We start from the raw sequence: 12,204 nt of genomic DNA, 5'->3' as shown, positions 1-12,204 counted from the left end.
AGTACTGGATGAGGGAAAGTCGGCCCAGTTTAACAGTGACAGTTGTATCAACATCCCTGCATATAAAAAAACGTTTCCAAATTGGGTAAACGGATAGATATTGTCAATTAAGAAGCCCAGTGGTTTGAGTCCATACGGAGTTGTTTCCAGCGAAGGCATAATGTGGTTTTGTGTCGATTTGATTGAGGACTCACCGCTGTCCAGGCGAGCGCTGTACATCTCAAACACTTCCAGGCCTCGTTGTGTACCGTGTCCGGCCTAACACCATAACAACCTGGGGAGAGAGGGGTAGAGAGAGAGAGAGGGAGAGAGAGGTAGAGAGAGAGAAAAAAACAAGTCAACATTAAATGAATCTTCTGGCCTGCCATTCATTTATTGGTACTGAGCCTACTGAGCCATGGGCTCAGAAAAGGGTTCTGTTAATCAAAGCACAACTTTCTCCTCCTCTCTTTTTACAAATCCCCACATCTACATGTCATCGGGCTGTTCTGCAGTAGTCACTTATTGGGCGGCAAAAACGTTTTTTGTTTGTTGGTTGTGGTTGTTGTTTTTGCATTTGAACTCGCGTGCATTTTAGATCAGCTACAAGCAATGACCCAGGAAGAGAAGACGAGAGTGGGGGGTGAGAAGAGAGCGTGTTTGTTTTTGACAGGATGCCTCCCCGCTTCATTTCTTCTTCTCAATAACCCCGGTGGTGCTGCTGCCTGTCCAGTGTCTCGCTAGCTCTCGGTGCTCCTCTCTCCTGGATGGGATAATGAACTTCCTGTCTGGGGTGGGAGCTCCGCTTTAGTGCTAATAAGAACCCAGGAGGCCCACTTGGTGTGTGTGTGTGTGTGTGTGTGTGTGTGTGTGCGTGCGTGCGTGCGTGCGTGGGGGCTGGGGGGCAGTGTGTGTGTGTGTGTGTGGGCTGGGGGGCAGTGTGTGTGTGTCCTTCACTAAGGAACCAATTGTGTTTAAATGTGGACTAAATGCATGCCTTTAAGTGGGATCTCATCCATGATAAAACAGATGACTATCAATTCACTGAAACTTAGAAAACAACAGAGAAGAATCATCTAGGCCGAAGCTGAACTGAAGGGTAGTCAAAACCCAACTAAGCAAGCAGAAAAACACACGCACGCACACACACACACACACACACACACACACACACACACACACACACACACACACACACACACACACACACACACACACACACACACACACACACACACACACACACACACACACACACACACACACACACACACACACACACACACACACACACACACAGCTGATAACAAGCTCTCTGCCATCTCGTGGCGCTGCACTTTGACAGATGTTGCACTTTGACAGATGCCGCATGCCCCTTAAAATTGAACTCTCGGCATCTCCGTGGGAAGAAAAAAAAACAAGCGGTGGGGAAAGTGGGTTTGTTGGTAAATAAAGAGAGACAGAACTTTCTGGAGTGTTGTCAATAGAAAGAGAGGCTGTGTATTTCAAGACATGGCATATGGGGGCGTAGTGAGATACACAATGGGCTGGATGAGTCTCTTCTCGTCACTCATCTTGAAAAAGAACATACACTGAAAACTTGGAAATCAATCAATCCACCATCGTTAACACAATGGAAGAGGTCGGCGATTTACTACTGAAATAGCATGGGCGAGTTTAGAAAAACAAATCGATACAATTTAAGGCTAAGTACCAAACAATAATGCAGGCACTAAGGATGGGGGTGTGAGCAGGCAGGTCTGGGCAGATGAGATGTAGCTATTGTTTGTGTGCGTCTGTAAGTTGTTGTTTGTATATGGAATGGAATTCTATATATATTTTTTTTTAAATAAAAAATAAAGAAGTGGCGTCCTTAATGACACCCTATTCCTTGCATAGTGCACTACGGTGTAGGGAATAGGGTGCCATTTGAGACACAGCCCCGAAGCCGACTCATTGTTGTGCTATAGGCCCGCCAATGGCTGCTTTAACCCAGTCAAGGCCCTGTCTTACTCGCCTCTTGATTTCTGTAGGTGCCCGATGGACCTAGGATATAAAGGTGTGTGTGTGTGTGTGGTACATACGACCTCAACCCGCCTGACTACCCGGTGTCTGTATGTAGCCTCGCTACTTTTATAGCCTCGCTACTGTATATAGCCTGTCTTTTTACTGTCGTTTTATTTCTTTACCTACCTATTGTTCCCCTAATTACTTTTTTGCACCATTGGTTAGAGCCTGTAAGTAAGCATTTCACTGTAAGGTCTACACCTGTTGTATTCAGCGCACATGACAAATCAACTTTGATTTGATTTGATGTTGAAGGCCTGGGTGAGTTGGCCTCTAACAGGATGTCCGTTCCTGACCTCTCCTGACCTCAGCAGCTGGCGAGGGCCGAACGCAGCCCCGGCGCAGGGCCGGCCAGATCTGGACAGACAGCTGCTGGGGAGGTGCGTGCGTGTGGTAAGAACATACTGTAATTACTATCTCATTCTAACCAAAGCTGGGGAATAGTCCAATTTGGAGTAATTAGGTGGCAGTAAGCCAACAAAGACAGTTGCCCATGTTCAACATGTCAAATAAGAAGATTTGATTTTCAGTGGGTGGAGAATCAGCACATGAACTGTAAACCAGACCTGACAACCTGAAGAATTTTTACGAGTACCACTTCAGCGCCGTGCCGGCACCCCCGGCCCCCCCAGAACACACGACGGGACACCCACTGCTTTTTTTTTAACCTTATAATGATGTCGCCGGCAGAAGACTGCCTCAGTAGAAATGGTGGGCCATAGACTGCTATGGGTACTTGGTAATTGGCTGCTCTTCAGCAGCTAACTAGAAATAATGTTTCAATCACAGGAGGCTGCTGAGGGGAGGACGGCTCATAATAATGGCTGGAATGGAGAAAACGGAATAGTATCAACCACGTTAGATGTATTTGATCCCATTCCACTATTCCGCTCCAGCTATTATCAAGAGCCCGTCTTCCCAATTAAGGTGTCGCCAACCTCCTGTGGTTTAAATGTACAAATCAGGGCTCTTCCTGGGCATTTCTGACAAGGTGGTGCTGATGTAGGCCGAAAATTGGGTAGGGGAAGGTCCGGAGGGTGTCAGTCAACTTTCCCCTCAGGAAAACCTGTAACTGCCATTTCCTGAAACCTAGTTTTAAATTATATATAAATAAGAATTTGTTCTTAACTGACTTTAGTTAAATAAAGGTTAAATAAAATTATATATAATTTAATAATGTTAATGTTTATAATGTTTATATAACCATTTTATTTAACCTTTATTTAACTAGGCAAGTCAGTTAAGAACAAATTCTTATATACAATGGCGGCCTACCCCGGCTAAAACCCTAACCCGGACGACGCTGGGCCAATTGTGCGCCGCCCTATGGGACTCCCAATCACGGCCGGGTTGTGATACAGCCTCGACTCGAACCAGGGTCTGTGGTGACGCCTCTAGCACTGAGATGCAGTGCCTTAGCCCGCTGCGCCACTTTGTTTATATCAAACAATGTAGCCAACACAGAAGGCTTGTGCTTGACCCTGAATGAATTTGAGGTGGTTCTCAAATTGAGGTGGTTCTCAATGACACTAAAACAGGTATCTGTTAACTTTAGGTGTAATGATTATTGTAATTAATAGGTGTCTTTATGTGGATAGTCTAGCGAAAATGTAAACTGGCTTCTTAATAAACTTTGTTTGGGGAGAAAATGTGGGAATAATTCAATGCAGTAGTCTAGCTTCCTGTAGGCTATTTGGAATATGAACCAACTGAACTCGGCCTATATGAGCTCATTGCAGATCTCCATTCATCAAGTTAGGTCTGACTACCAGACCACCATTCATTTAACATGCCTCATTGTCATTGGTGAACTGACTTATCACATCACTAGCAGCTTTACTGACATACAGCTAGATCAAGAGGACAGATCAAGCACGGATGAATTAACATAGGCCTACTAATCTCAACGGGCCTACTAATAAGTCTGACATCACTTTCTGTGAGGGACGGTATTAATCGGGACAGCTCTCGCTGCCACGTCTGTTTCCATTCGACGCAGCGACGCGCTTAGAACTACCGCGACACAGCATGTTTTCTTGCTCGTCAACGCGCTCGCGCCAACTACCGTTGAGGAGATCAAAGCACGCCTAAAGGCTCTGGATGGTCATTCAAACATCTGCAGGGGCCATACAGCATTTCCTGCGATATGGCCTCCGCAGAAGTCAGGGAATTTATACAGTACCAGTCAAAACTGTGGACACATCTACTCATTCAAGGGCTTTTCTTTATTTTCTACTTTGTAGAATAATAGTGAAGACATCAACACTATGAAATAGCACATATGGAATTATGTAGAAACCAAAAAAAGTGTTAAACAAATCAAAATATATGTTATATACGAGGTTCTTCAAAGTAGCCACCATTTGCCTTGATGACAGCTTTGCATACTCTTGGCATTCTCTCAACCAGCTTCAGGAAGTAGTCACCTGGAATGCATTTCAATTAACAAGTGTGCATTTTTGTGGATTTTCTTTCCTTCTTAATGCATCTGAGCCAATCAGTTGTGTTGTGACAAACCCTATTTGGTAAAAGACCAAGTCCATATTATGGCAAGAACAGCTCAAATAAGCAAAAGGGAAATGAAAATCCATCATTACATTAAGAACTTTGAAAGTTTCTTCAAATGAAGTCGCATAAACCATCAAGCGCTATGATGAAACTGGTTCTCATGAGGATCGCCACAGGAAAGGAAGACCCAGAGTTACCTCTGCTGCAGAGGATAAGTTCATTAGAGTTACCAGCATCAGAAATTGCAGGCCAAATAAATGCTTCACAGAGTTCAAGTAACAGACACATCTCAACATCAACTGTTCAGAGGAGACTGTGTGAATCAGGACTTAATGGTCAAATTCCTGCAAAGAAACCACTACTAAAGAACACCAATAAGAAGAAGAAGACTGGCCTGGGCCAAGAAACACAAGCAATGGACATTAGACCGGTAGAAATCTGTCCTTTGGTCTGATGAGTCCAAATTTTGTGCCAAACGGCGTGTCTTTGTGAGAGGCAGAGTAGGTGAACGGTTGATCCCCACATGTGTGGTTCCCTCCATGAAGCATGGATGAGGGGGTGTGATGGTGACAATGTCTGTGATTTATTTAGAATTCAAGGCACATTTAACCAGCATGGCATGCATTCTGCAGCTATACGCCATCCCATCTGGTTTGCGCTTAGTGGGACAATCATTTGTTTTTCAACAGAACAATGACCCAACACACCTCCAGGCTGTGTAAGGGCTATTTGCCCAAGAAGGAGAGTGATGGAATGCTGCATCAGATGACCTGGCCCCCACAATCACCCGAGTTGGACCGCAGAGTGAAGGAAACAAGTGCTCAGCATATGTGGGAACTCCTTCAAGACTGTTGGAAAAGCATTCCAGGTGAAGCTGGTTGAGAAAATGCCAAGAGTGCACAAAGCTGTCATCAAGGCAAAGGGTGGCTACTTTGAGAGCTGCCATCTGGCTCAAGGAAGAAAAATAGTACCAGAGATGGAAGAAGAAGCGAGACATACCAGTCAGTTTTTTTCTGGTTCAATTGGGAGAGTAGAGTAGACAGGAACTGAAAAAAATTCCAATACTAAGGCCTGACTCTTAATTTATTCACCATCTTTGATAGTACTACGACAACGGGGGGCAGGCCGGAGAGGAGAGCTTGAGATTTTTCCCCTCTCCCAAGTCCTCTAATCAGAGTAGGGTCACCTGGCTAACATTGTGTGTGCGCACGCTAACCGCTCCCCGTGTGTTGCACGCTAACCGCTCCCTCCCACCGTACCATACAGAGGCAAGCCTAATTGGCTACGCAGCTTAGACTGGCCGAGTAAAAAAAATGACACCAAACTATTTTATTTACCTCTTTCTGCAGGGGGACAGTTTTAGGGGGGGCACACTGGCACAGCAATCCCAGTCAGTTCAGGCTGAGTTGCAGTAAATTAACTAGAACAATTTGATTGGCATTTTGATCCTCGCGGAGAGAAAAATCCTTGCTTTCAGGCCCGAGGGGGTGCAAATATGTAACGGGAATTTAAATTAATACGGCGTGCAATACTACGGACCATTAGTTGGCTGAATAAATACAAGACTTGGGAGAACAGACACAGTAATTACAGTCTTAAGTAAACATGGTGGGGGAGTTGAATGACTGGTATTGACTGGCTGGTTGCCTGGTATACTGTGAGGGAGTTGACTGGTTGGTAATGGTAATAAATGACTGGTTTTGACTGGTTGGTACGGACTGACTGGCATGGATTTACCAGAATATACACCAGCTTTGTTGGCGTGGGCTTGGTGAGAGTTTGCCCGATTGGTATTGAAGTTTTGAATGTATTAGAGTTTTGTCTGGCTGATAATTGACTTATGTAAACATGGTGTTTTATCTGGTTGGTATTGGACGTTAGAGAAAAATAAAGTGTGATAGTTTTGACTGATAGCAGCATTTTGACTGGATCGATATAAACACTGTGTGAGTTTGTCTGTCTGGCACTGTCCTCCTGTCTGTCTGCCCGCCCGTCAATCCATCTGTCTACTCACTGGAGTGGACCTGCAGGCTGCAGGAGGAGCAGGAGAGCAGCGGGCTGGTGCCGTCGTCTCCCGTGTGAGAGTTGGAGGGCAGCGGCTCCGTGTTGCCCGCCCCGGCGCTGAAGCACATCTCGGGGACCAGCGGATGGGTGCGGCTGCCGCAGCGGGACACGTTGTGATGGTTGGGGGCACCGGGACTGTCGGTCGGGTATGAGGAGTCCTTCTGGAGTTGAATGAAACAGGGAAGGACGTTAGAATATCGTTGGGTTTACCGGGTGGAGTTCAGATCTTGAAAGAGATGGAGACACCGTACACTGTTGAAAAAGAAGAAGAAATCCAAAATGGAACCTTAAATGCAAAAATATTATAATAAACATAATATGTTTATTTGAACATCGTGGTGCCCAAAGATTCATTGTGCAATTTGTATTTTATTTAAGTTTCCACATGAAGGCACCATCATTTTCGCTCTGTTTGCAACCCTGAAGAAGGCACACAAAACATTGATTCGGTGTACCCATGAAATTGCTGGGAGCATATTTAGCGTGCCACCTTCTTTTCTTGTATACAGTTGACCTCCATTAGTATGCACCCCTACACATATTTTTGGGGTGTGCGTCAACAAATGTCTCTTTACTAAACTTTCAATCAAAATGACAGAGCAAATGGTTAACTAACTGTTCCCTTGATTGCGATGTTGACACTGGTTGTGCCATTGCGATACATTACAGCATATACATTGTTCTCTTTTAGTCTATGCTATGTGCCCGACCTGTGTGTACGGGCAGAACAGAGTGCATACAGCACAGTAGGGTTCCAGGGTGGCCACGGCCGCGTTGAAACCCTTCTCGGCCAGGAAGTTGGGCTTGCGGTTCTGCCACAGGTGGCCTGCCTTCTTCACGTCGCCATCCAGTGGCCAGGGGGAGAAAAGTTCTGCTTAGGTAGAAAGGAGAAAAAAAGACAAGTCAGATCAGTGGGTCTGGATGAACACAGAACAAGCACGCATGCAAGGATATATGCTCTATCCGGCCTGCAATGCATGTAACACAAGGCCCAAAGCAATCCGCAATACTGTGTTTAGACCTGACCAGAGAGGAGAATTACAATCCCTTCGCCTGCGCCTCTCTCTCTGCCTCTCTCTCCCTCTGCCTCTCTCTCCCCGTCTATCGCCAGGCAGCTCAAAGTCACTTTGAAAGCAGTTAATTCGGAGTCATGATCCCAGGATCAATATGTGTCAGTCAGGAAAGAAAAGAATAGGGGAGAGAGGGCGTGGGGGAAGAAGGGAAAGACAGGAGTCTTAGACTTCGGGTACACTACACTATGTCACGTTGTGTCGTCATCAGCATTGTGTCAATGTGACGTTCTGTCTCCTCCAGAAACAGATCAAAAATCCACTTTATTCCTCATTATTTCAATTCACGAGATAGAATGAAACGTGCGTGTCAGCCATCAACAATTGAACCTCTGCAATTCTTGAGCTTGGACGCAACACGGACAATACAGCAACTTCGATTGATTTCAAAGGAAGCATTCCCTCAATTGCTGATGGCAATGCCGGACGCCTGCTGGCTGTAGTGTAGCAGGGCCGAAACAGTACAGAATACATTATCCCGAAGACCCTGACTGACCAACTTTGTTTCGTTTTTCTCCCCCTACCATTTACATGTTTTTAGCGTCATGATAATAAACCTGGTCCCAGATCCTATCGTGTCGTCTTGCCAAATGTAACAACCCTAGCAGTTGGCTGTATACAGCACAAACAGACCTGGGAACAGGGTATCATGACAAAGCCACAGTATTAAACTGATATTGTACTGAGTATAAAGACTGTGCTACGACGCCGTCACGCAGAACCCACCTTCGTCACTAGATGTCTCCTGCTTGACGATGGAGAGTGGGGATCGCATGGGGGGTTTGCTGAGGGGGTGCCGGCGACTCTTTTTCACCTCCATCCTCATCTTCAGCTGCTTGGAGTAAGACGACAACTGAGGGGGGGGGGGGTGGGCAAAGGTCATACAACAAAGGTCACCAACAGGTTAATGGGCAAGGTCCTGGGTTTGAATAAACTTCACTTGAATCAACACCCTGATATCCACACTGAGCCTGTTGGATTTTTCTAAATCAGACTTACCTCAAACCACAATCAACATTAACTTCACTAGGGTAGGGGGCAGCATTCGGAATTTTGGATGAAAAGCGTGCCCAAATTAAACTGCCTGCTACTCAGGCCCAGAAGCTAGGATATGCATATAATAAAGTTTCCAAAACTGTTAAAATAATGTCTGTGAGTATAACAGAACTGATATGGCAGGCAAAAACGCAAGGAAAATCCATCCAGGAAGTACTATTATTTTGAAAGGCTGTTTTTCCATTGAAAGCCTATCCACCATACAAAGACTTAGGACCCAGTTCACTATCTCTATGGCTTATTTTACATGTGGCCAGTCTTTAGGCTTTTACTCTGAAAAATGAGGGAGATACAGCACTTTCAATGAGTGGACAATGGACATTTCCAGACATGGGTCCAGCGCGTGATCGGGAGTGCGCCTTTCTTGTTTCTCCTTTTCTATTGATGAAGCTTTTGTCCGGTTGAAATATTATTGATTATTTATGACAAAAACAACCTGAGGATTGATTTTAAACATCGTTTGACATGTTTCTACAAACTTTTATTGTACTTTTTTTTTTACTTTTCGTCTGGATGTTGAGAGCGCGCTTTGTGCCTTTGGATTACTGAACTAAACGCACCAACAAAACTGAGGTTTTTGGACATAAAGAGGGACATTATCGAACAAAACAAACATTTATTGTGTAACATGGAGTCCTGGGAGTGCCACCAGATGAAGATCATCAAAGGTAAGTGATTAATTTAAATCGCTATTTCTGACTTTTGTGAGTCCTCTCCTTGGCTGGAAAATGTCTGTATGGTGTTTTGTGGCTAGGCGCTGTCCTAACATAATCGCATGGTGTGCTTTCGCCCGTAAGCCTTTTTAAAATCTGACACAGCGGCTGGATTAACAAGATGTTTATCTTTAAACCTATGTATAACACTTGTATCTTTCCTCAATGTTTATGATGAGAATTTCTGTAATTTGATTTGGCTCTCTGCAATTTCACCGGGTGTTATTTGAAACAATGCATTACTGAACATAACGCACCAATTTAAACTGAGGTTTTTGGAAATATAGAGGGACATTATCGAACAAAACGAACATGTATTGTGTAACATGGAGTCCTGGGAGTGCCACCAGATGAAGATCAAAGGTCAGTGATTCATTTAATCGCTTTAATCACTTCACCCTACAGCATTCCACCAGTGCTTACCTGCTGCATACCGTTCACATCAAGCTTGCCCTCTGCTGGTAGGTCTGTGTCATTGCTGCCTTCGTGCTGCTTTGGGGGCTGCGCGATTTCAAAGGTGGCAAACTTCTCAAAAGCTGCTTGGAAAGAGTTCATGGGGTCGGACGGCAGGGCGGGTTGTTTCTTCTTCTTCTTTTTCTTCTTCTTCTTCTTCTCTCCATTCGCCGTCAAGTGCCGCGGGTCTACCTGGGGGTCTTGTAGGCCTACTCGGCAAGATAAATAAAAGAAAGGGATTAGTACCGCGGGAAACGTGGAACCTCAAACCAACGTACCATTAATTCTTCCAATTCAAAAGTTGAAAAAAGGTGTTATCTAATCTCTGTACCGCGTATTGGTTCTGATAGGCATTTATTTGGATACTTATTTGATCAGGCACCGTGTGATTTGGAACTGCAATGTCAGTTAATCTCCCCGAATTAACCAAATTGAAATGGAAACTGACCCCAACGCTGTAGCCAACTTGTGCCTTGTGATACCTCCACCACCCTCACCTCCTGGCTCTGGGGGGTGAACTTCCCCGTATCAACGATCAGCTTCCCCGTCCCCCAATCCGAACCTTAACCATTCGCGGCGAAAATGCTAAACTGATCCAAGATCAGCGACCTCAACCTACTTCGCCCTACACACTCACCTCCTGCGGCCTGGGCGGCAAGGGCTTCCTGCCTCTCCCGGTCCTCTCTATCCATGGCCTCCAGGGTCTCCATGGCCTCGCGGGCCATCCTCTCCTCCCTCTCCTGCCGCCGCTGGGCCTCGCGCTCCTCCACCTGCCGCTGGTAGGCCACGGCATCCAGCTCGATGCCCTCTTCCGCCAGCACCTTGACCTCCTCCAGCTTCAGCCGGCGCAGCTGCTGCTTCTTCTGCAAAGCTCTGGGGACGGAGGAGATTGGGACATGAGTGACTGAGGCTTGTTCATTAGAAAGAAAGAAAGAAAAAGCGAGCGAAAGAAAGAGAGATGGAAAGAGATGCAGTACTACAGAGTGAGACACCAGAGTCTAAAGGTTGCTTTCTTGCTGCACACATTTCCACACGTCTGACTGGCAAAGCATGGCCTGACAGTTGTAGTGTGTGAGAAAGTGATCGACAGTGACGGTTTCCCCCGGCGATGTAATGCCACAGTGTGATTGGCACCATGCGACCTGACCGTTGTTCTGGCACCTGAGTGAGACCGCAACTAGGGCTGTGGCAGTCATGACATTTTGTCAGCCTGTTATTGTCATACAAAAGAGTGCCGGTCTCACGGTAATTTACCGTTAATGAACATAAAACACATTTCGCATCTCCAGGCTTCCACAAATACAAGTAGCCGATGCGCACGTTTGGAACATGTACATACATTTTTTTTTAAAGGATAATAAATCAATTGAATGTACACTATCACGATAAATCCATTATTTATTTTAGGCAGGTTTAAAGAAACCTTATATGATAAATGTATTTCAGAAGAACAGAATATGAGTTGGCCTACTGTATGTTATATGGCAATGTGCCATGCCATAGGCTGTAAGCTTGTTCATTTAGCAGACAAGATATGCTTATATGCCATTATTTTATATTAGGCTATCAGATTTTATAGTAAAAAGATTATAATTGAATAAAATAGAAATGATATTTTTCCCCATTCCAGAGCTAGAGTGCGCATATGAAGTGGCTACGTTGAGCGTAAAAGTGGCCATTTGAAACAGGTCCTATATGCCAGACTTAACAGTTATTTGGCAATGTTTGTTGTGAATGAAACAAACCTTAGAACGCCTTAGATTTTTAAAAGATATACGGGCTGAATGACACGACTATAGGCTATTGATGACTTGAGAAAGTCGCAAAAAAAGCTTGCGTTCTGCTCCTTGCCTTAGGATGCACACTGCTGATCTCTCCAGCTCTCCTCAAGTGATCATTATATCACCCGTCAGACTCTTCTCATTTTAAATCTGGTCTTTACTAATAGGTAGCATTTGTTTCGATTTAAAAATGGCCCATTATCAAATGGGCAGGAACAGGGGGCAAGAGGAAAAACACATATCATCCAATCGGAACGGAAGCCACTTTCCCACTGGTTCAACCCACGTCGGGAAGGCCTCCCTGTTATTTTGCCCAAACTCTGTGTGCCATTGGCTCTGCAACCCTGTACCTGCAGCTACCCTGTGCTTCATTTGAGAAACCAAGTGAAATCTGTTCGGGAACATCGATAGTAGTTGTGTTTTCACAACGAAACATCTGTTGACAGCCCCTCTCTCTGCGCGCTGGTGAAAGGAATGAAGGAGAGAGAGGAGGAGATGGAAACGCCCGGTGGT

At 45.2% G+C, this 12,204-nt stretch overlaps 1 protein-coding gene across 2 annotated transcripts in view; it reads right to left on the bottom strand.

Annotated features, from left to right (window-relative positions):
* LOC129811065 (lysine-specific demethylase 4B-like) overlaps positions 1-12,204 on the bottom strand; it is an 80,730-nt gene that overhangs the window by 18,696 nt on the left and 49,830 nt on the right. The window contains exons 10-15 of one of the 2 annotated variants that reach the window (XM_055862193.1): positions 10,548-10,783; positions 9,881-10,119; positions 8,415-8,541; positions 7,329-7,492; positions 6,569-6,779; positions 195-274 (exon numbers count right to left, since the gene is read on the bottom strand). In XM_055862193.1, coding sequence (XP_055718168.1) covers positions 195-274; positions 6,569-6,779; positions 7,329-7,492; positions 8,415-8,541; positions 9,881-10,119; positions 10,548-10,783 — 1,057 coding nt within the window. The remainder of the gene's footprint in view (positions 1-194; positions 275-6,568; positions 6,780-7,328; positions 7,493-8,414; positions 8,542-9,880; positions 10,120-10,547; positions 10,784-12,204) is intronic. The other variant, XM_055862194.1, reaches the window with a different exon arrangement.

The sequence above is a fragment of the Salvelinus fontinalis genome, chromosome 14 (genome assembly GCF_029448725.1).
Source record: "Salvelinus fontinalis isolate EN_2023a chromosome 14, ASM2944872v1, whole genome shotgun sequence".
In the NCBI taxonomy this organism is placed as follows: Eukaryota; Metazoa; Chordata; class Actinopteri; order Salmoniformes; family Salmonidae; genus Salvelinus; species Salvelinus fontinalis.
Note: the sequence above shows the minus strand (reverse complement) of the source record. Positions and strands in the feature narration are given on the sequence as shown.